Here is a 25,944-nt window from a genome sequence, read left to right on the forward strand (position 1 = left end):
CGCCTCCGTCAAATGTCGTGTCGCCTCAGGCTCTCGCCAAACTTATGTTGCAAGTCTTCACAAGAAATGCTGCGTGCATTTAACAGACTGTCATTTGTAACTGCAGTTGCGACATTACGCCACAGTGGAGGCGCTGTTTCGTTATCAGCACACTGAGGAGCTAAAAAGAGTTGCAGAACAAGAGCCAGCCTGTGTTTCACGGCTGTTTGTTTTGCATCAAAGTACGATTAATTTCTTGAAATTTATTAAATTAACATGAAGTACATCACTGTAATGTCTTTAGCTGTGTAGTTGGATCGTTGAATCAGCGTATACTGTACACAGCGAGTTCGCCAGTATGAACGCATATTGCGTTCAGAACGATTCGCACACGAATGACTCATTTGAACCGATTCATTTAAACTATTGAACTTTTCAGTCACTAGCGAATATAAGAGATCCTTGAATCATTTAAAGTGAACCACAGAGAATGCAAGATGTGAATGAGCTTTGCTCATTTAGAAAGACTGGTTAATTCAGTTGGCTATTGTGGGCTGAAAAGTTAGTTGAAATTATAAAAAACTTTATTTGATTAAAAAACATTTCTGTTTGGTTGAATAAAAGTAATGTTTTATATAACTTAATAATTGTCATTTTTATCTAATTTTATTAGAACTTTTAATATGTCAAACTCAAAGTCAATTTGGTTAAGCCACTTAAAGGTATGGTAGGCCTACGTGTGTGTATACAAGATCAGGATGGCACCACCTCCGCCTCATTTTGAGCCAGGAAAAACCCTGCGCACTACTAATATTTTTGAGTTGCACCATTCAACTTAGTTGAAGCGTAAAGTTACATATACTGTAAACAGAGGTGGGTAGAGTAGCCAAAATCTTTACTCAAGTAAAAGTACAAGTAACTAGAGAAATTGTTACTCAAGTAAAAGTAAAAGTCACTATTTTAAAAATTACTTGAGTAAAAGTAAAAAAAGTATGCAATGAAAAAACTACTCAAGTAGCTAGTTACTTAGTTACTTGTATCTGATTATATAGGCCTACTACATAAAGTTAATATTAACGCCAATATTTTAATATTACATTTTAATCAATATTTTTAATTATCATAAGCAGATATCTTTGCAATATACTAGAGAGACTAAAGAATAAACAAACACAGAAGAGACAAGCATTTCTGTAAATTTCATCTAGTCCTGATGTCAATGTAGTTTACACAACTTATTTAGAATAATAGACCATGTCAAACTAAAGCATGAACTAAACTCAGAGCATTTCCTAAGATGATCTAGAACATCTGCAGTGCTCTCTTACATGAAATACACATTTTTGAACAAAGCTCATGTTTTCTCGTGTTGTGTCACGTGTGTGTTGTGAAACGTTCTTACTTGTAAACAAACAGTGAACAGTGAACCACACGCCCATCAACAAGTTTTCTTCATTCTGTTCTTCAAATTACCCACGTCTCTGTGTCTGACAGGTAACGCGCATGTTGCTGTGTCTGACGAACAGGTCGCGCGGGTGCGCGCATATGGCGGCCATTGCCTGGCAAACAATATGACACATTTGCAGTTTTGATTGTATAGATATAGATTAATATCCACTTCATCCAACGCTCTTTGTGTTCTGCGTGTTCTTAAGTTTCGCGCTACGAGGAGTGAGTAATCCTGCTTCAGATGATTCAGATCGTGCTGCGAACTGAACAAATCATTTGAACTGATTCATTAGCCTATTCAAATGGTTTTGCCCATTGTTCAATTAATGCTTTCAAAAGAATCGACTCAAAAGAATCGATCACTCGGATGCCCGTAAAAAGAGACGACAACCTTGAAAAAAACAACGCGTTTTAAAAAGCATATTTTAAAATGAAGGAACGAAGGAACGTCACGCAATGTAAGTTATGTAACGAAGTAAAAGTACAGATTTTCTATTAAAAATTTACTCAAGTAAAAGTAAAAGTACACAATTTTAATTTTACTTAAAAAGTACATATTTTCCAAAATGTTACTCAAGTAAATGTAACGAAGTAAATGTAGCGCGTTACTACCCACCTCTGCATATAAACTAAACATTTAAGCCTCCCGTCAGGAGTAACTGTAGGAATAAAATAGCAGACTCATTCAACTAGCGCACCTCCGTGTGTGCATCCATCTGCCTGTGTTGTGCTTGTCTAAATAAAATCATCTTTTATATTTCATTGGTAGTTGGCAGTAAAATGAAGTCACGTATAACATGTCATTTATTATGATTTTATTATGCTGTATTGTTTTTCATTAGCATTTGTTTATTAATCTTGTTTAATTTGAAATATTTAATACCTATTATGTTATTCATAATTAGGTAGTATTATATTTAATAAAAACATATTTTTACAGTTATTTTGTGATGTAAAATAAGTTTAAATTAAAAACACAACTTTTCAACCAAACCTTTTTTCATGAATTTAAAGGCTGCTATTGGACTGTTAAAGGTAAACGTCATATTATGCGACTAAGCATTACTTTACGGAGAGATTACGAACTACTAGCTACGTTCTGCCTTAAGACCAAATGGTATAACATAATAACATACAGATTTAGTTACAAACTAGCTTCAGTAGTAGTAACTAAGCCTCTAGTGTGAACTTTACGTTCACATTTTAGAAAGAATTTACAAATGGCTGGTGCAACCCTACCCAGATGATCGCTTTTAAACACCAGCCATCTAGATGATGATTTAAATTCCAAGCGACTGTTATAAAAATGAACAACACTCAAATTTCCCGCATGGGGCGACCCGACAGCACAAATTATAAATAATTATTATAAGCTTACCATTGTGAATCAGGGTAAGATAAGACAATCGTTTTGAACACTGATCAGCAACAGTTACGTCTATGATGCAGTCAGGTGATTAGAAACTTGTTCTGTCCAATCACAGTAAGATATAAGACACAGCCGGATAGATGCTATTGTTCTTAAACATCAGAAAAAAATTCCAGCCTGATGTTAACAGCACAGCAGACTTCTGCATATTGTTTTGTGATTTAGCCTTTGCAAAGAGACTTTTATGTAAGGGATAATGTACAGGCAGCTGGTTGTTATCGCAGAAATATGCCCCGACGCGTGTGTTATTAGTTTTGAGCGGTTGTTATCTGGGAATAACGAACCTACAAATGTTGCGACTGGCCAATCAGAATCAAGCATTCCAACGAGCCGTGTAATAATTACGGATGGAGCAGTTAATAATATTTGACAGCACAGTAAACCTGTGAGCATGTGAGAGGCGGAAAGAAACACTCAGCACAAGTGTTCATGTCACATGTTAAGGTGACATTTCCTAATGTGAAACAGCAAAAATGGACTGTTTATTTCTAAGGGTCTAAGTAAGGTCAAAAAACATCTGCAACTGAGATTGTACTGCAGTGCCATGCTGCTTATCATCATTTGCTTTGATAAACTATCTCTCTGTATATACAGTAGAAAATGTCAGCCAATATCACAATGGTATACACTGTTTTCAAAAACCTCAAACATCACTTTGTAGAAAGGAGCGGTTAATAATTAGCTTGCAAATGTAACTAATTTATCATGCTGTCAGACGTGTTACAGCTACACCCCAACGTAAAACGGTGGCTGAAGGACAAAACACCTGTGTTAACACAATCATATATTGACCAGGCTGATTAAACAATACTTGAGTTAAATACTGTAAATTATTAGGAGTGTAAGGTCCATCATGGCACAATATACTGTATAGTGGGAACAAAAAACTTCATGAAACGTATTGTAGTGCTATGGCCATATTTTTACATTACGACGCGTGTTTAATCCTATTGGTCAAGCTGCCAACATATTTAATGTTGTAACCTATTTCTTTTAATTTGTGCTTTAACTGCTTTAAGCAGTTCTCTCTGAGGGTTTACCTTAATTGTTTTTTATTAATCTTAATTCAATGTGAAAATATGTTTTATTTTTCAGTGATAAACTTGTCATTTATTTACATAAACAGAAGGTTCAATTAAACATTGAATGTTGTGAATTCTATAGCAACTTCTATGTACATCAAAAATGTTATTGAAAATCATTAATTTTTCAGAAAATAGGCATAAGCATGAGTACCCGAGTACTCGGACACGAAAGTGACGATCGATCATGAAAACAATGATCATTTGGGTATAAAAATATATTTTTTAATAAAATAGGGCTACAACGACACGTTGACGTCATCGATTATGTCGACTACTAATACGCGTCATATTATTTTATTTGCTGTAATGGCTATTTCCGGGAGTGTGTAATCATCACTGCCTGGTACGGTAACAGCACCGCTCTCAACCGGAAAGCCCTGCAGAGAGTGGTACGAACTGTGTGAAAAAAGCGAGGAGGATTACTAGAGACACTAGCCATCCGAGTCACGGTCTATTCCCACTCCTTCCATCAGGAAAGAGATACCGCAGCATCAGAACCCGCACCAGCAGACTACGTGACAGCTTCTTTCCCCAAGCAGTCATACTCTTAAACTCTTGACTCCCACAATCTACTCATTAGCACTGCACTTTATCCCCCCACTAGCATGCACAACCAATAAGAACTCTAACAGTCAGAACAATACGTACCAATCACTGTACACTAAGCACATTGTGTGTACATTTGCTGCTGTGTAGTTATATATAAATGATGTGTCATTTGTTATATTATGGTCTAACACTTGTACAGAAATGTCTACTGTAAAGTATTGTAATTCTTTGATACTTGTGATCTGTCATACTGCCATGTTGGTCGGAACTGCACGCAAGTTTTTCACCTACTGTTGCACTTGTGTATATGGTTGAGTGACAATAAAGGGATTTGATTTTTTTGATTTGCAGATTGTGACCCAGCCTGTGAAAAACCAGCTAAATTTTTTTTTTTCTAAAAATAACAGATTTACTGTTTTCTATATTAAATTACATTCTACATAGTGTAAAAATATTCTGTAAAAATGCAATCCGCGGTTGTTACTCTTAAGCATCAAAAAGGACTAACTATCATGAAACCACCATAAAATGCACAATATTTCATGTCTTTATTATGTCATTCGATAGCTTTATGCGAGGAATAAACCAATATAGCATAATTAAGAAACTCTGACCTTCGCTGCTGTCATCTGTCAATTTCCATTCAGAATGCATGTGTCAGGACGTTACACTTTCCAAGATGTTCTGATGTTTTCATTATTTGTTAAAATCACAAGATAATAGTCTATGGTTTTGTTAAATGTATTTTGTTAGAGACGGTACTCGCTGAGTGTAACTTAACTTATTAGAAGCACTGGAAGCGGTCTGAATGTTGTGCGTCTTTCATACACAATAAATCTTTTTAAACCTCTGATTAAACTGTAAACTGTTAGATGGATGCAACGCACTGTGTTAAACATGTAACATATCTATTCTCGTTGTGTTCTAACTGTTATTAACTCGGGGAACAAAGAAGGTGCTTTAAGCGCATTATTTTGCGTCTGTATATATTTGCGTAAATAAATTGCGCTTTTATGCCACTCTGCATTGTAGACTTTTATACATTGATAGTTTGGTGCAATAAACAGAGAACGACAGTAGTATTTTTAGTTGTTTTTGATTGGGGGAAAATACCTCGCTATATTGTAAAGCATATATCATGCTCTAGTATTTCATAAACACATTTTAAAATGTTTTACCTTTAATACAGTACTTAAGTACATAAAAAATCCAGTCTTTTTAAACTTTTTAAAGGTAAAAATACTGATTTTAATGTAATTAAGGATTAAAATGTTAAAACAACAACATTTATTTATGGAATGTAGTGGAGTAAAAAGTATGATTCTAATGTAAGAAAATACTAAAACTTACGATTTATTGGAAAGTTTGTCAAAGAAGTAATAAGGTAATCCAAAAAAGAATCATTATATTAGTCGACTAATCGACAAAAAAACATTAGATTAATCGACAATAAAAATCATCGTTGGTTGCAGTCCTATAATAAAATAATTTTCTTTCTTTCTGATTGGTTATGCAGGCATTTTGGGTGGTACACTGAGATTTGATTGGTTCCGTTGCGAGAGTTCACGGCCAGAGTCAAGACAGGAGCACTGAAGGGCATATGGCTTTGAAAGCACACGACGATGTCTGGCTTCACTTTGATAAACTTGATGAAAATACAGTCAAGTGCAAAATGTGCAGCGCCGAGCTGCATACAAATCATATAAATCTCTACATCAAGTTTGTTTCGTTATCATCTTACACTCTGTCTACACCGCATGCGAGCGACATGATGCAATGCGGCGAAAGCAAACGGAAAGCAAACAAGGCATCTGTCGCGTCTCATCGTGCCGCATCCAGTGGGGACAGAATTTCTGTTGATAATGGCTTCTAGTCTTGTATTTGCGCCGCTCGCGGAGCTAGGTGAGCGTCTCAATCCATTCCCACGTGAGCGTGAAGCTCACTTCCATAGTAATGAATTGAAAACGCCCGCCCTGCTCCGCACCAGTACAAATGCACTGTTGGTGGTGAATTTTTAATAATCTAACAGTGTTGATTTATTAATTTACTCAGTCTTGTCATAGTTTTATCAAGATAAATTTTCGTATCAGTGTTGTAATTAAAATCGTTTCATTAACACCATGACGGACACGCCCCACCCCCAATGAATACTCGTTTTTCAAACCTGTCCAGTACTCTATGTCCAGTACTATGAAACATGATCAAAAATGTCCACCCTTACAGAAATAAAACTACAACATTTTAGTTTCAATTTCTATTTTGGTAAAAACAGTGTGATTATATTGTAATCTCAGTATTTCATGTTGTTTAAATTGTGACTTGAGGGTACCATTGCACCCATATAAAAATATTGTAAATAATGTAAAATAAAATTAATATCTACAATTTGAAATATGGCATCTACTAGGGCTGCTCAATTATGACAAAAATCTTAATCACGATTATTTTGGCCAATATTGAGATCATGGTTATTTAACATGTGTACTCGCTGACTTTTAAAACGACATAAACACGTGATTTTTTTATTTGAATTCAACTGAAAAACAAATTAAAATTAAATATCCTTGCACAATGGAATGCCACAATTTTATTTTTTTTTTTAATCATGGAAGTCAAAATGTATGATTACAATTAATCAATTGCACAGCCCTTATACTGTATCTACAGTGTAATCTCATGTTAATAAGACTGCAGCACTTTATTGCTTCACAGAGGAAATACTGATGCAATCACTGTAATCACCAACCATATAATTGGTAATATCCAAACACACAAACACAGAAGCAATTCAAGCAAACAAGTCAAATTTTCATACAGGATTATCAAATTCTCTCAAAGAAATCTTGTGCACATCATGCTTTCAGTAGGAATGCAGGAATCGGGTTCTTGACTAATCTAAACATGCATTCCCTTTGAAACAATGACAAGCAAAATAAGCTGACTACAACAGGATGCGTGACACAAGGACCAACTTTTGTTTTCCAAACATAGTATTAGGTTTCCTTCCCAAATTGTCATAAGACAAATCAGCACGGACGATGAGCCATCCCCACATGATGGGGAAATTCTGATAGTTTTAATGAAGAAGTGAAACTGCAAGATAAATTTAGATTACAAGATTTTCCCACCACAATGTGTGTGGATGCCTAGTGGTTTCTGTTTTTATTCTCAGCGGTTCCTAAATGGTTTCATTTGAGGACCCACCTAGACAGGTGTAATCTGAAGGTCTGGGAACCATGGCCTCTTTGAAATGCCAAGGACCGCCCAAGAGGCCCTATGACTGACAAGGTAAAGCAACCAATCACGTTTTGTTTCGCGTCATGTTTATGGGCGTAAAAATGTCCCCGCTATAACAGGCCAGTGTCCAATCACAAAATTTTAAAACATCAATGTTTAGGAGTTCATGCTGTGAACCTCAGAGGTTTTACACATTGAAATCATGTACAATAATTATTTATGACATGACGTAAATACACCCGGGTAATAAGTAAAATTATGTTATTGTCAGAAGTAATTCCATGAAATAAAAGTAACTAAAAAAAACGAATCGTCAATAATAACATTATAAGTTAAGAGGTTGAAAAACCCTAATGTGCTTACAGTGACGCAAGACAAACTCTTAAAAGGAACCTTGGGTATAGAGATGTAAGGCTTAATATATTAACAATGGCATTGACTTTATAAATGTGAAATTAAAAACTGTATTTTTACAGAGTATTCATAAACTTTAAAAAAATATTTTTACTCAGAGGCCGCCAATTTTTTACATCAAAATCCGTGACGTCAAATGGTTGCAACCTAAACCTGTTCTCTTTCGCTACAGCGAAGCACACACGTTTTCCATATACAGGTGCTGGTCATATAATTAGAATATCATCAAAAAGTTGATTTATTTCACTAATTCCATTCAAAAAGTAAAACTTGTATATTATATTCATTCATTACACATAGACTGATATATTTCAAATGTTTATTTCTTTTAATTTTGATGATTATAACTGACAACTAATGAAAACCCCAAATTCAGTATCTCAGAAAATTAGAATATTGTGAAAAGGTTGAATATTGAAGACACCTGGTGCCACACTCTAATCAGCTAATTAACTCAAAACACCTGCAAAGGCCTTTAAATGGTCTCTCAGTCTAGTTCTGTAGGCTACACAATCATGGGGAAAACTGCTGACTTGACAGTTGTCCAAAAGACGACCATTGACACCTTGCACAAGGAGGGCAAGACACAAAAGGTCATTGCAAAAGAGGCTGGCTGTTCACAGAGCTCTGTGTCCAAGCACATTAATAGAGAGGCGAAGGGAAGGAAAAGATGTGGTATAAAAAAGTGTACAAGCAATAGGGATAACCGCACCCTGGAGAGGATTGTGAAACAAAACCCATTCAAAAATGTGGGGGAGATTCACAAAGAGTGGACTGCAGCTGGAGTCAGTGCTTCAAGAACCACTACGCACAGAGGTATGCAAGACATGGGTTTCAGCTGTCGCATTCCTTGTGTCAAGCCACTCTTGAACAACAGACAGCGTCAGAAGCGTCTCGCCTGGGCTAAAGACAAAAAGGACTGGACTGCTGCTGAGTGGTCCAAAGTTATGTTCTCTGAAGAAAGTAAATCTTGCATTTCCACATGCAAGAGGCACAGAATCCACGTTGCTTGAGGTCCAGTGTAATGTTTTCACAGTCAGTGATGGTTTGGGGTGCCATGTCATCTGCTGGTGTTGGTCCACTGTGTTTTCTGAGGTCCAAGGTCAACGCAGCCGTATACCAGGAAGTTTTAGAGCACTTCATGCTTCCTGCTGCTGACCAACTTTATGGAGATCCTGTTCTCCAACAGGACTTGGCACCTGCACACAGTGCCAAAGCTACCAGTACCTGGTTTAAGGACCATGGTATCCCTGTTCTTAATTGGCCAGCAAACTCGCCTGACCTTAACCCCATAGAAAATCTATGGGGTATTGTGAAGAGGAAAATGCGATATGCCAGACCCAACAATGCAGAAGAGCTGAAGGCCACTATCAGAGCAACCTGGGCTCTCATAACACCTGAGCAGTGCCACAGACTGATCGACTCCATGCCACGCCGCATTGCTGCAGTAATTCAGGCAAAAGGAGCCCCAACTAAGTATTGAGTGCTGTACATGCTCATACTTTTCATGTTCATACTTTTCAGTTGGCCAAGATTTCTAAAAATCCTTTCTTTGTATTGGTCTTAAGTAATATTCTAATTTTCTGAGATACTAAATTTGGGATTTTCATTAGTTGTCAGTTATAATCATCAAATTAAAAGAAATAAACTTTTGAAATATATCAGTCTGTGTGTAATGAATGAATATAATATACAAGTTTCACTATATCACAATATATCATCCTAAAGCACCTTATATTTACTGAAGAACTGATTAGTGTGTCTGTGTTCAGTTTGGCTGCCTGTGTGTGCAACCATTTTACGTCATCGAAAAAGAACATGGTGGCCTCCTTAGTTTAAAATGAGTATTATATTTTTTGTACGTTTTTTTATAAGGATTGAAAATATTTTATGTGCATCTAACGACAAATGCTTGTAGTATAAGGCTATTACAACGTATTAAGCCATACATTAGGCTCTTACAGCATTCTTAAAAAAAAAGCAGAGTTCCACAAAATCTGTGACGATCCAAAAATTTGTGCAATACTGCCTCTCATATCAATGCAAGTGTTACCAAAAATGACCTCAAATGAAACTCAAGCCGGATTCACTCAGGGCCAAAACAGACAACTTCGATGCTGCTGTCGGTCATAAAACAATCCAGTCAAAATCCAGCAGGCCGACAATGTAATCTAGGAATTTCCGTCAAACAAACAGGGAGAAATAGAAGACAGATTTAAAACAAAACAAATCATGCCAATGCAGCAAAAACACCTTATGCCCCAGAATGAGTTACCTTACCTGACAATTCACACATGCCAATAATTGCTTTAGCTCTCATTTTAGTAACATTCAGTATTAAAGATTCCGTGGTAATCCCTAATGGATTAAGTACTCTGGACTCATTTGAAATTGGGACACCACAACGATACAACTAATTCCCACTGATCTCAACGTAGGAACTGTGGCTGTACTGGAGTAAGTAGTTTGCTATGACTGACCATTTGCATTTGCTTCGAGAGGAATTTCCCCTAAATATGAACCATGAAATCAGTGATAAGCCTTAAAGGGATAGTTCCCCCAAAAATAGTTCTGTTGTCATTTATTCACCCTCAAGGAGTTTAAAACCTGTGACTATTTCTTCGGTGCAACACAAGTGAAGATATTTAGAGAAATGACTCAGTCTCAACGTTGTTCGTTTCCCAATCCCAACATTATTCAAAATATCTTCTTTTGCATTCTACAGAAGAAAGAAAGTAAAACAGGTTTGGAATGACATAAGGATGCGTAAATTATAAAAGGATTTTCATTTACAAGTGAACTAGCCTTTTAAGTAAAAAATGCAGCAATCCTCTGGTATAAAACACTTACACTACTGTTAACAGAAAGTGTTTTCCTTTGTGATTTTGCCCTGCTTCATATATAGAGCAGCGCAGCCGTTCTCCTATCATTGCCGGAAAGAATGAAGACATCTGAGGACACAGGCAGCATGTGCTACATACAAGGGGGATGGATTTCGAGCACGAGATCCCCTAGGAAATTTATAAAAAAAAGAGTGGAAAAGAAATGTATTTCAATGTGTCTTGTGCATAAAAACATCTTCAAAGATATCTTTTGAGAAGCATGGTGATACACACATTCTCGGCTGTAGTCGGAGATGAATGCAGAACAATCTGGCGGTTACCTTACATGCCCTATGGCTTTTGAGCAAGCTAATCTAAATCTGAGTGAGCAGAATAAAATGAGCTGAACACAGCCAGACAGCGATGTCTGAACCTTTTCACTTCTTTGACCAGAGCCAGATCTTCATGTTTCGAGACAAGCTAAGCTATAATACATTAGTCTACATGTTTTCAATACAGGAAGCCCCAGCAGGACCCCTTAATCTAAAAATGCTTGATTTTGATTATAACACTGCACTGTAAAGCCTTCATCAATTATTACTGAATTATGATTTATGAATTAAACTATAGCATTATAATGTATATAATGAATAATATAAATAATGTAAAAACCTAATGTACAAATTAGGGCTGTCAAACTATTTATCACGATTAATCGCAAGTTTATGTTTACATAATATATGTCTGTGTACTGTGCATATTAATTTTGTATTTATAAACATATACGTACACGTCACGTACACAAATTTTAGAAATATTTACTTTTTTTACATTTATATTTACCATTAATTCAAATTATATATAAATGTTTATTAGTTTTTATATTTTTCTTATATTTGCATGCATGTGTATGCTTATATAAATACAAAATAAATATGCACAGTACACAGACATATTATGTAAACACAAAGTTTTACTCTAGAACAATTATTAGTGTTGACCAATTATCTCGATTAAGTATTTTTACATTACTTGCTATTTTCTGGATTCGTCATATTTTTTGGATGTATCAAAGAAAAACGAAGACAGCTTTGTGGTTAGCAAACCCTTGAGTAACATACATTAAGGTATGTGATTACATCATGTCATCATCTGATTCTGCAGAAAGAACTTTACTCATCTTTGCAGTATAGTCTAGACATAACTAAAATGACAATGACGGCATCTTTGTGCTTAATTTCATCGATTAATGTGAACTGTACATTGCTCAAATCTTGAAATATAATATGCCCAAAGCCCATTCACATCCTGTAAATGATTACATGCAGTATGTGCATGTTTCTTTGATGGCAAACAACATGAGCTATATGCAGTCAACTTTGAGGAACAGAACAACAACAATAAAACTAGATAGTACATTTTCTAAAGAAACTGTGAGTGATGCTTTCGTGGCAAACCGCGGAACTTGGCACTAGGGTGATGACACTTAATGAAGTCTACTAAGACAAGTACTGAAGACAGTACTAATGAATCTAACCAACCCCCATGACTGTAAGAAGTTCTGATACAGAGATATATGTCCTCCTAAACGGTTGCTAGGCTAATGTGTTTAGTTGCTATGGGCGTGGCTTGGCATCTGCACTTGATAATACTCCAACCTATGAGTGAAACAAACTAACCCCCGTGTCTCTACGATGTTCTGATGCAGAGATATAGGTGTTGCTAAATGGTTGATAGGCTAACCTGTTTGGTTGCTATGGGCGTGGCTTGGCATCTGCACTTGATAATACTCTTAACCTATGAGTGAAACGATCCAACCCGCGTGTCTCTACAATGGTGTGATGCAGAGATATAGGTATTGCTAAATGGTTGCTAGGCTGACATGTTTTGTTGCTATGGGCGTGGCTTCGTAGCTTAATGAACTTCCTGGGCCACTGATTGGTTGCCTGAGTAAAATGAGCCCACCCCCTTGTTTCTACGACACTGTGCTCCAAAGATATCCACCTGGGCCCGTATTCATGAAAAATCCTAGCACAAAGAGTTGCTCCTAGTGACAAAATTCTAAGAAAATTCTTAGAAATGTGGGCGTTTCCCCTTAGAATTACAGAAAAGATCCTAGTAAAGAAGAAAGTAATTCATAAAGTATCTTAACCCTTAAAAGAGCTCTTAAGGTCCAAAATTTTAGGAGTAGCGAGGAGGACTTTTAAGAGACTTAAGAGTTTCTTTAGCAGCAGAGAAAATGGATGAAACATGAAAAGTGAGAAGAAATGTGGTGCAATGCATGACAATTTCCATATTACTTTTAAGGTTTATCAGATTTTTTATTTTTATTGTTTTTTTGTGTATGTGTGTTCAACTTTTGATTACACTGCGTTCCAAATTATTATGCAAATGATATCTTTCTCTGGTTTTCCTAATTTGTCGATGCAAATGACAGTCAGTATAATTTTCAAGTAATCAACAGTTAGGGTACATTTGGAATTTTATTGAACAAACCTCCCACTGACAACAGTATTTATTTAAAAAATGAAAAACTCAAAATGCACTGTTCCAAATTATTATGCACAACAGAGTTTGAAAACATTTCATAGGTTGTAAAAAACTGAAAATGGTCATTTGTTGAATTTGCAGCATTAGGAGGTCATATTTACTGAAATCAAAAGCTATTTCAATCAAAAACATCCTAACAGGGCAAGTTACATGTTAACATAGGACCCCTTCTTTGATATCACCTTCACAATTCTTGCATCCATTGAACTTGTGAGTTTTTGGATAGTTTCTGATTGAATTTCTTTGCAGATGTCAGAATAGCCTCCCAGAGCTGCTGTTTTGATGCTAACTGCCTCCCACCATCATAGATCTTTCGCTTGAGGATGCTCCAAAGGTTCTCAATAGGGTTGAGGTCAGGGGAGGATGGTGGCCACACCATGAGTTTCTCTCCTTTTATGCCCATAGCAGCCAATGACACAGAGGTATTCTTTGCAGCATGAGATGGTGCATTGTCATGCATGAAGATGATTTTGCTACGGAAGGCATGGTTCTTCTTTTTGTACCATGGAAGAAAGTGCTCAGTCAGAAACTCTACATACCTTGCAGAGTTCATTTTCACACCTTCAGGGACCCTAAAGGGGCCCACCAGCTGTCTCCCCATGATTCCAGCCCAAAACATGACTCCGCCACCTCCTTGCTGACGTCGCAGCCTTGTTGGGACATGGTGGCCATCCACCAACCATCCACTACTCCATCCATCTGGACCATCCAGGGTTGCACGGCACTCATCAGTAAACAAGACTGTTTGAAAATTAGTCTTCATGTATGTGTGGGCCCACTGCAACCGTTTCTGCTTGTGAGCATTGGTTAGGGGTGGCCGAATAGTAGGTTTATGCACAACTGCAAGCATCTGGAGGATCCTACACCTTGAGGTTTTCGGGACTCCCGAGGCACCAGCAGCTTCAAATACCTGTTTGCTGCTTTGCAATGGCATTTTTGCAGCTGCTCTCTTAATCCGATGAATTTGTCTGGAAGAAACCTTCCTCATTCTGCCTTTATCTGCACGAACCCTTCTGTGCTCTGAATCAGCCACAAATCTCTTCACAGTACGATGATCTCGCTTAAGTTTTCGTGAAATATCTAATGTTTTCATACCTTGTCCAAGACATTGCACTATTTGACGCTTTTCGGCAGCAGACAGATCCTTTTTCTTTCCCATATTGCTTGAAACCTGTGGCCTGCTTAATAATGTGGAACGTCCTTCTTAAGTAGTTTTCCTTTAATTGGGCTCACCTGGCAAACTACTTATCACAGGTGTCTGAGATTGATTTCAGTGATCCAAAGAGCACTGAGACACAATACCATCCATAAGTTTAATTGAACAATATAAAATTAAATGTTTACGACACTTAAATCCAATTTGCATAATAATTTGGAACGCAGTGTATCTGGTTTTGGTTTTCTTCTATAGCTGCTTTGATGCAATGCAAATTGTAAAAGCGCTATAAAATAAAATGACATTGAATTGAATGACAGTGAGTTAATAAGACACAACACATTAGATGTTTGTGACCGATCCTATTAGAGACACGCTAACATCTCCAAAACAGCGCAGAAATGTCATTGCGCCAGAAATAGAAGAAATCACTACATTAACATATTTAGCAACTGGAGAAATGCAGCTATGCAGCTAGGGCTGTCACGATTATTAAATAATCGTCTCATCGCGATTGTTTGACCTCATCGCGATGGTTTCAGATCATCGCAATTATTCGCACATCTCTATAGAAGACACTAGGGGGAGCTGTAGTGCATCTGCATATTGCATATTTTAGTGTATTATTGTTACTAAAGCATGGTAATACTTGTAAAATGTACCACCACAACATCAATCACTTAAAAAAAAACTAAAACATATACAAATTACCTGCAGTGCAATTTAATATTATTTAAGCAAATCTCAGTGTGAAAACCAGTCTACCAAAATTTCATTAACACACAAGTAACTTTTATTGTAGTCTTGCAAAGTGAGAAAAAAAACAGACTAGAAGCTTTTCTATGACTGATGTAGGGCGGGCGATATGGCAAAAAAGTAAACTCGATAGTTTTTTTCTATATTGATCGATAACGATATTTATTTCGATATATATTTAATTAAAAAACTGTATTTAAAAGAATCTATTTTAAATACAGTTTATTAACAAAAGTTAACCTTTAACCAGTTAAAATTCAATTAAATTAATGCACTGTTGCAACACAGAGGATATTAGGCCATAAACAACATGTACCAGTTCATTCAGTCTCATTTTGACTCAATACGCCCTTTTCACATGACGTCACGCATCTTCCGTTCTGCCGCGAAGCAGTGTATCATTACTTTCCGCTAGCACTCCAGTTCTAAGGTGGCGGTAATGCACCTATAAGCTGATTTTCCAACCGCCAGTAAAACTCAAGAAGAAGAAGAAGTTACTTCCGCTAGCGCCCTCAGAATGGAGTTTACCAAGTGGCTTGCACATCTGCCACAAATACGTATGATGTACAACGTCTTGCAGACAAATTTTCGCTAACGACAAGATCAAAGCTAGAGAAAGGATACAAATTCTTCGTTGAACAGTACCTGTTTGATTATGAAGGTAAGTGTTTTGTTTTCTTTTTGTGTTAGCGAAGGTGCTAGGATAAGTACTTGAATACGTGTTCTGTCAGCTTTTTTTCTCACTGTTGTTAAATTCCAGCGCGACGGCAAAACGGAAGTTCTTCTTCTTCTTGTTTGTTGCAAGACGGATGTTATGATGCACTGCTTTGCAAAAAGGCGGAAGTTAAGTGACGTCATTGTGAAAAGGGCGTATTGACTCGTTAAGTAAAGGGAGTGTTCATTCAGTACATTCAACCAATGAAAGGGCTCCGTTACTGGTACATTCGAACGCTATTGGCTCAGCACCTGCGCAGTGCGCACATACATAACGCTGCAATAATGTCTTGCTCGAGTAGTGGGATTCATTCAATGTATTCAGTGAACCTTAAAGACATCTCACATAAACTGTAGTACATTTCTTTAATCATGCAAGCATCTTACATACAAGGTTCAATATTTTAATGTGCACACAAACTCACTTCATTACATCTCTAATCTGTACATGGCAGTGCTGGTTTGTTTCATAAGCACCAGCTCATGTTAGCAGATATGTTAACGATGGATATAAAAACGTTTGTGCTTGAGTTTCGAAAGTAACTCGCTTGCAATTGCGCCTCAAGTTTGTTTTGTTTAACCGGCGATTGCGAAAAAAATAAGACACTTGATAAACCGCGTGATGACAACTCGAGGTTAGTTTCACCTTTGTTTCCGCTTCCAGTAATGTTTTCCTCCTCATGTCGAGTTTTCTTTGCCAAGTGCAGTATGAAATGGACTTTGTACTTTGACGCGCATGATAAAAGCTGCACGCTGACTGACTGTTGTTGCGTTTATTTCTGCTGTCTGTTAGACTGTAAGATTAATCCATATCGAGTCAAAATGCCAATAGCTTATCATCGTTTTTGAAATACATTCTATCGCGATTCGATATGATATCGTTTATCGGCACAGCCCTAACTGATAGTTTTAATGGTGGCTTCAATTCACACCTGATCAATTTACTTAATTTACAAGTATTTGGCGGTTGTATTATTGACAGGTAAAAGCCTAAACCTTAAATATATGATGACCCAATTTTTTCCGATGTATTTCCAAGAAAAAAACAAGTCTTGTATTCAGATCAATATGGTCGTTTCAATCGCTGAATCAAAAATGTATGAGAATTAAATGTCAAAGCTCAAAAACAGACAATTAATCGTCATAATCGCAAAGCCCTAAAACAGACAATTAATCGTCATAATCGCAATGATTTATTAGACAATTAACCATTTTATTGGATCAATTATTCAGTCTGTCAAACGTAATTCGCAATTATATACGCTCAGAATTAAGTTTTGTTTATTAATATACAGTTGTTATGCCTGTGCATATTCAGTTTTATAATAACCAAAAACATCCTACTATACATGTGTGTGTATATACACTCACCTAAAGGATTATTAGGAACACCATACTAATACGGTGTTTGACCCCCTTTCGCCTTCAGAACTGCCTTAATTCTACGTGGCATTGATTCAACAAGGTGCTGAAAGCATTCTTTAGAAATGTTGGCCCATATTGATAGGATAGCATCTTGCAGTTGATGGAGATTTGTGGGATGCACATCCAGGGCACGAAGCTCCCGTTCCACCACATCCCAAAGATGTTCTATCGGGTTGAGATCTGGTGACTGTGGGGGCCATTCTAGTACAGTGAACTCATTGTCATGTTCAAGAAACCAATTTGAAATGATTCGAGCTTTGTGACATGGTGCATTATCCTGCTGGAAGTAGCCATTAGAGGATGGGTACATGGTGGTCATAAAGGGATGGACATGGTCAGAAACAATGCTCAGGTAGGCCGTGGCATTTAAACGATGCCCAATTGGCACTAAGGGGCCTAAAGTGTGCCAAGAAAACATCCCCCACACCATTACACCACCACCACCAGCCTGCACAGTGGTAACAAGGCATGATGGATCCATGTTCTCATTCTGTTTACGCCAAATTCTGACTCTACCATTTGAATGTCTCAACAGAAATCGAGACTCATCAGACCAGGCAACATTTTTCCAGTCTTCAACTGTCCAATTTTGGTGAGCTCGTGCAAATTGTAGCCTCTTTTTCCTATTTGTAGTGGAGATGAGTGGTACCCGGTGGGGTCTTCTGCTGTTGTAGCCCATCTGCCTCAAGGTTGTGCGTGTTGTGGCTTCACAAATGCTTTGCTGCATACCTCGGTTGTAACGAGTGGTTATTTCAGTCAAAGTTGCTCTTCTATCAGCTTGAATCAGTCGGCCCATTCTCCTCTGACCTCTAGCATCAACAAGGCATTTTCGCCCACAGGACTGCCGCATACTGGATGTTTTTCCCTTTTCACACCATTCTTTGTAAACCCTAGAAATGGTTGTGCGTGAAAATCCCAGTAACTGAGCAGATTGTGAAATACTCAGACCGGCCCGTCTGGCACCAACAACCATGCCACGCTCAAAATTGCTTAAATCACCTTTCTTTCCCATTCTGACATTCAGTTTGGAGTTCAGGAGATTGTCTTGACCAGGACCACACCCCTAAATGCATTGAAGCAACTGCCATGTGATTGGTTGATTAGATAATTGCATTAATGAGAAATTGAACAGGTGTTCCTAATAATCCTTTAGGTGAGTGTATATATATATATATATATATAGCGCGTGCGTGTGTGTGTGCGCGCTTGTGCGTGAGTACGGTAAAACAGGAAAAAAGACATGTGACATAAATGACCCTATACTTAAAAGCGCTCTTTTTTCCTTCTTGGTCAACCAACCAATCACAGTCTATAAAAGACTGTGTCATACATAGCAACGGGGTCAGCCCCGCCTCCTCACTAAGATAAAAGTTTTTGTCTTTTCCTTGCTCAGAGTTTCTCTCAGATTGGTCCTGAATCGTTTTTAAGCTAAGACTCCTACGTAGACGTTTTTAAACTAAATTAAGAGCTTTCTTAGAGGATTCTTAGAAGCTTTAAGAATACGGGCCCTGGACTTTTTATAATGGCAGTCTATGGGAACGGTTGCTAGGTTGCTGTAAATTGTTGCTATGGGCGTGGCTTCATAGCTTCATAATGATCATGTGACACTGATTGGTAGCCTGAGTCAAATGAGATTTTTCAAAGCATCACTAATAACAATAGTTATGCTTTTTCAAAGCATCACTAAATATTGTGCAAATACATTGACAGTCAAATACATTGGATCAGCTGTGCAGACTTCATACTCATACTTCATAATTCAATACATTTGCATAAAAAGACCATGTAGGTCTAAAAAGTGAAGAGTTGAGCTTCAAAATTTTCATGACTAGATCTGTTTTGACTAAATAATATTATGTTAAACCTGAGAAATTAAGCTACACTGAATTAAAATGCTACGTTACACGTGATTTTAAAAACTGAGGTGTACATTTGAGTCTATATAAGACAGGTCTAGACTTCAACTATAAACTAAATGTGTAGTAAGTCTTGTGAAACAAATCAAGAAGGAAATGTTTGTTATTGTAACAAGTTCATATGAAGTATTACAAATAAAACACTAAAGACCCTCACAACAGATGAAGCTGACAATGGCTTTGAAACCAGCTTGCATTTGATTGATTGCATTATATATTTATAGATTGAACCAAATATTGGCTTTGTTGTTCTATACCCTGTAGAAACCAAGAAAAGGCAATAACCTATATTTCAAACCTACTGGTGTCAACAAGGTAACAAAGGAAAAATCCATCCCTTTGCATTTCTTCTTAGCCCATAGCCTGTGATGTTGACCAACTGTACGTGTACCACGAGGATAAGCCTCGCTGTGTTCGCTGTAATAACTAGGCCGAGCACAAGGATGAATTTACCTTGAATAACCTCGTAAACAAGAGAAATTCCTCTCCAGAACCTGTGACGTGCAGACAGGGCCATTCAGACGTACATTAACACCGGTGAGCCTGACACTTTCACAGCGTTTTGAGAAGATGCATACTCGTGTGTTAATGAAAGTTAATTCCAGAGCCTGTTGCGTGCAAACAGGACCATTCAGACATACATTAACACCGGTGAGCCTGACACTGTCACAGCGTTTTGAGAAGATGCTTACTCATGTGTTAATGGAAGTTACACCTGAAACGCGACAATGTAACAAATGTGCAATGCAACGCTACAATGTAGCTACTATTCAATATGTCATCATATAAGGATGAAAACCGATGACAACTTGGACAAACCGAGAAGTGAATTCACAACAGTTAATAACGTCTATATTATTATTTGCACGGAAGCACCCACAGTCATTAATTTTAACATTAAGTTATAGCCTACTAATGCGGACTTGTTACACTTTTGCTTAACCATCTCGTAGCTTAAGAGGATTCGCTTGGTTGATGCAGTTTAATGAGGTGTCAAGGAAACGGTGCTTGAAAATCTTCATAACCTTTTATACACAGCTAAACCCATCAGAGCATATGACCTAGGGGCTCTTAATGGGTAAGAACTGGTCAAACTTACCCAGAATGGAAGTTCGGACCCGCATACGTGCTCCATTGCTGTCCTCTTCAATGGATCTCTTCCTTACGCCGAGAGGATGTGGCTCTTTTCGTTGCTGCTCTTTTGTTCTTGCATTCAACTCAAACGCACGGCCACACGCAAAACTGACATGAACAAACTAACAGCATCGACGGACAGACAGATAAACTGTTATTGTGCCCGGTTCCTATAACCCTCCTCCCCAGTATGACGTTCAAAAACGATTTACCCCCTCGGTACAGTAGAGAGTCACTCAGAGGTTGTCATGGCACGAGAGTCCGCCCATTTCTGCGTGCGTAGTTCGCAAGCGCGCACATATACACACGTTCGTATGTTTACTTAGCTATCTAAATCGGGATTAATTACGGTTTAGATTAACCCATCCATCATTCTTCCATCTATCCATCATCTATACCGTTTATCTTTACTGGGGTCACAGGGAATGCTGGAGCTTTCCCAGCTATCTCGGGCTTAAGCCAACCTTTACATTCAACTTTTGGCTTTTTATTGGCATATTTCGGACACATTCATATATTTAGTTATATTTTAGTTTAGAGGATTTGCATTTGAATGCCCCACAGACATATAATAATACTTGTACTATTGTGCCCAAACTAGATTATTTCCATTTTTGCAAATCGGCGAAGGGCCAAGCAGAGAGTATAAGAGAAGGATTTATCCTGATGAAGCAGATCTCATTACACGTAATAAAACTTGTTCCTCTTCCTGCAACAGCTCATCTGCACCAGACCAAAATGAAGACGAACTTTGATGTCCAGGAACATCATAAATGTCCATTCATTCATTACACTTGTTTGTTTTCAATACATTTGTCCTCTTTATTTATGTTATTCTTCCCGTAATGCCCTTACCACATTTTTCACTATTTGTATCTTTAGCTTGATTTAATTATGTGTATCCATTTAATGGGAAATCATGATGACACAAAAGAACACATTAGTGCATTTTGTCTGCTTAGAATGATACAGGCTAATATTTTCCAGTCATTTGACACAGTATACGATTACAATTTCATTCTTGGTTATCTCTTTAATGGGTAAACAGAAACATTTTTTAAGGTGTTTATCGCCCCCTTAAGGCTGATCAGCGCTCAAATTACTTTATTTTAAACGTTCATAAAAGCTGAGAGTCAGGCAGCTGTTATGATGTGTTTGTGGGGGGGGAGGTATTTTTTCATTGTTTTGTATAAATACATTTAGCTAATTGACTAGTAGCACATTTTAGGTTTTAGTTGTAGTAATCAGTAGTGAGTTACAGATAGTAGTTCTGTGTATTCCAATTTTCAGTTAATTGAGTTTCCAAAATATTAAACAGGATCATGTTTAAGGTGGTTTAATGCCACTAATAGCGGACTTACTATTACTGAAGTGGTGCTTGTGCAAATGTGGCAGTGGTTTCATGGTGTTCAACACAAATTCATTCATTCCACATTCAGGAAATAAAAAAAATTCCATTCAAGATAAAGAAATAAAATCAATGCAAATCACACATAAGATTTAATTGTATATACAGATTTCTTTGTCGGATACATTTTGTATAAATGTATACGTGTATGCATACATATAACTGCTGTTTTATGTTATTTAATTTTTATAGTTAAGTAATTTGTAACAATACAGTATTTTACATATCTGCAGTGTGATGAAATTGGTCGCTTTGGTCCTGGATACAGTTATAATGAGATTAATCTGTTTACCCAGCCAACAATGTTATCAGCCAACCTGCAATGTGCAAGATCTTCAATGAGGTCATGCAGGGAGGTGATATATTTCTGGCACACCAAAAAAAAGTGATTTACTGCCACCTGCTGCATAGCCCAGAAAAAAATCGTTCCTCTACATTCTGTCCCCAGACCTAATCGAGCTCTAATCCAGCACTCTGGCCTCCACTTCCAGCCATTCACAGTTCAGGAGGCCATTTTCAATTTCACTATACTGCACAGTAATATACACGTTAGCTAGGTAAACAGATTAATCTTATTATAACTGTATCAGCTAAATGTATCCAGGACCAAAGGGACCAATTTCATGATGTAATTATGTCATATAATCTCTCTTAATATGTTTATTAATTACTTGTGATATAGAGCATACTCACCAAGACAGATACATTTCAATCTTTTGCAGAGTAGCGTGCAACAGAAGATCCCCAAAGAGCAGAGTCATGCTGTAGCCCAGTGGTTTTGCCGGCCGCCCCTTTTGTAGAGAAACATGTTTTCAAGCCCTACCGGATTCCCACCACCTACACCCACATAGACGCTCTTATGAAATGTCCTTTACCTGCAGACTCATATAATATTTATTGAATTATTATTGAATTGATTTGATTTCAAAATAATTCAATTCAATTCTATTTTATTAACTGTATATAGTCCTTATTACAATGTTCCATTGTTTCAAAGCAGTTTTACAGGAAGAAAATGATTTCATTTGTACATGCAGAGGAAGTACAAGTGCATTTTTTAAGCAAAGCTCTAAACAGTAAGCAGTTGGAAAGAAACTAAATTGTTTTTAATTATGTTATAATAATAATAATAATAAAGAGAGAACTGTCTTGGCTTTATTTGAAACATTGTAATAACAATACTGACATCTGTTTGACAATAAAAAAAATAAGGAACTGGTCACTTTAAGAGTGTCACCAATCCCACAAATGTCAATAGGCTAAACCAGTGGTTCTCAAACTTTTTCGTTGTAAGGCCCCCTGTCATGGCTCTGCTTCCTTTAGTCATGTTTTTCTTGGTCCTGTAGCAGAGCCATGACAAAGCCTTTGGTTATGTGTGGAGAGTAACATATTATTGTCCTTTTGACAATAATATATGTTCTCTCCAGTGTCTCGTCATTGGCCCCGCCCCTCTCGTTTCCTGTATTGTTTCCCGGCCGTGTCTGATTACCCTCACCTGCCCTGTGTCGTTACCCTTCATTTGTCTTCCCTATTTAATGCCCTCTTGTTTCATTGTCCTGTGCTCTTGCGTTGTGTATGCATGTATACCGTGTTACTCGTTCGTGTGCTCCTTGTCTCATAAGTACAGCCTTGTGTTTTGATGTTTTGACGTTTGGTCGTGTTAGTGCTTGTTATTTTGGTCCTGCTGTTTTTGCCCCATCGTGGGAAGTACTTTTGTTTCTGTTTTTATATTTAGTTCGGTCTTCGTTACCCCATTGTGGGTTTTTGTTTTGTGTTTATTTGTTATTAATAAATATCTGTGTTTAACCCCTTCACCAAAGTCTGCCTGCATTTGGGTTCTTTCCTGCTTTCCGTGACACCCCCTTTGTGTTAAGTGCATTGCTTTGCGGCCCCCCATATAAAGACGTATAATCTTAAACTTAGAATTTTTATTAAACCAAAAACATTCAGTTATACAATGCTGGAACCTCAATTCTTTTGGTTGATGGTGTCATTTTTCTGATGTTTGATTGCATAAAATCTATGATAAATTTCTATATTTCATAAAATGCCACAAAATGTGTGGCCCCCTGGATCCATCTTGGGGTCCCCAGTTTGAGAACCACTGGGCTAAACAACATTGTCAGCTGGCAGTTGAATTTATGAGAATCACAGCTGGCAATGGACCTTTTTCACAAGACTGTGATGACACGTTCAATGGTCATCAACATCGTAAATCCTCGAAAGTTTTTTTATATTTTCACAGGGAACGAGACGTTGTGTCGAACCGACAGAATGGGGTTTGTCTTGAGAACCTATCATCTTCTGAGTATTTAGAAAAGGCCAATGAAAATTGGCGAATGAAATTTGCATGCCGGGCTCCTCCCCGGATGTCCAGGTATAAGAGGGAAGCCAGCGTGCTCATTCATTCACCTTTTGGTCTGAGGAGCCTAAAGCATCCTCCCCCGACCGCTGGGGTGGGCGGCCAGTGTTGTGGCATGAGGGACACAAAGTCTCGTTCCCTCCATCAGGGAACCGAGGTTACATCCGTAACCAAGACGTTCCCTTTCTGTCGGTCTCTCGACGTTGTGTCAAACCGACAGAATGGGGTTCCTATGGAAAACGCCACAGCACTGAGCCGCGTCACAATCTCTGCGGAGCGACGTTGACTGGCCTGGGCGAGTCAGACGAACACGCTAACGCGAAATTATGACCCTCCAGTGGAGAGGAAGGGGGACCCAGAGCTTTACACAAAGTTGGGAAGCCCCTGTCCCGGCCGTCACGGGCGGAGGCCTAGTTCTCTAAATGGCGAGAAGCCGCCCGGCACCGTACGGGCCACTGGGTAAGCATTATTCCCCCCGGGGGAAAAACGCTGCAGAGGCCACTACCTACCGTAGGGAGGAATTAGTGGATTAGCCTCGATCCCCTGAGGTCTTCCCATGAGGGCCGCTTGCCGCGGCTGCTGATGGGGCGATGGTCTCCTCTTCGCTGTTCCTCCAGGGGGGGCGCCTGAGTGGGGGGCGCCAGAGCTTGGAGGGCGTCGAAGAGGACCAGGGCTGCTGGGAAGCAGACGGTGCACGGGACTCGACGGCCGAGGCGCCGGTCGGGACGGAGTACTGCTTCTTTACTGTCGAGAATGCGCTTGGTACTCAGAAAGGAAATTTGCTCAAACACCTCCGGAACTGCCGAGACGCCCAGGGGAGAGTCACTGAGGAAGGGACCGTCCGCTGTCCACGTCGTAGATTCCAGCAGAAAAATGATCACCAAAGATCGTAGAGAAGCTCATCAGATGCGTAGGCTCTGAAGAACAAAAGGTGAATGAAATTTCATTCGCCAATTTTCATTGGCCTTTTCTAAATACTCAGAAGATGATAGGTTCTCAAGACAAACCCCATTCTGTCGGTCTCTCGACGTTGTGTCGAAAGGGAATGTAAGTGTTTATAATATATATATATAAAATACTTTTATTATATTAACTTTGCATCAAATTACAAAAAATAGCCTAAGCCTAATGAATTGTTACGATAAAGCTCTGAACTGTCAGAAGACCCGCAATGGCATTCTTCCAAATATTTTTCCCTGTGTTCATCAGAACAAAGAAATATATACAGATTTGGAATTCGAGGGTGAGTAAATGATGACAGAATTTTTATTTCTGAGTGAACAGTCCCTTTAAAGCCTAGATAAATATCTGGGAAAGACCCACACATCCCAACAAAACTGCACAATATAAGAGAATAACATTAAAATAGTAAATAATTATATTCCTCCATCCACTACATCGACAGGGATTTATAAACATACAGTGGAATCCTATACATTCTTAAAGGGATAGTTTAACCAAAAATTTGAGTTCTGTTATCATTTACACCCCCTCTTGTAATTTCAAACCTGTATGACTTTCTTCTGCTGAATGATGCGAAGGAATGATGGGAAGGAATG

At 38.0% G+C, this 25,944-nt stretch overlaps 1 protein-coding gene across 2 annotated transcripts in view; it reads right to left on the bottom strand.

Annotated features, from left to right (window-relative positions):
* The window catches only part of abcc3 (ATP-binding cassette, sub-family C (CFTR/MRP), member 3), a 93,267-nt gene extending 72,405 nt beyond the window's left edge, over window positions 1-20,862 (bottom strand). The window contains exon 1 of one of the 2 annotated variants that reach the window (XM_057358195.1): window positions 20,581-20,862. In XM_057358195.1, coding sequence (XP_057214178.1) covers window positions 20,581-20,616 — 36 coding nt within the window. In that variant the 5' untranslated portion in view covers window positions 20,617-20,862. The remainder of the gene's footprint in view (window positions 1-20,580) is intronic. The other variant, XM_057358196.1, reaches the window with a different exon arrangement.
* Window positions 20,863-25,944: the final 5,082 nt, after the last annotated feature.

Source organism: Triplophysa rosa, linkage group LG18, assembly GCF_024868665.1.
Source record: "Triplophysa rosa linkage group LG18, Trosa_1v2, whole genome shotgun sequence".
Taxonomy (NCBI): domain Eukaryota; kingdom Metazoa; phylum Chordata; class Actinopteri; order Cypriniformes; family Nemacheilidae; genus Triplophysa; species Triplophysa rosa.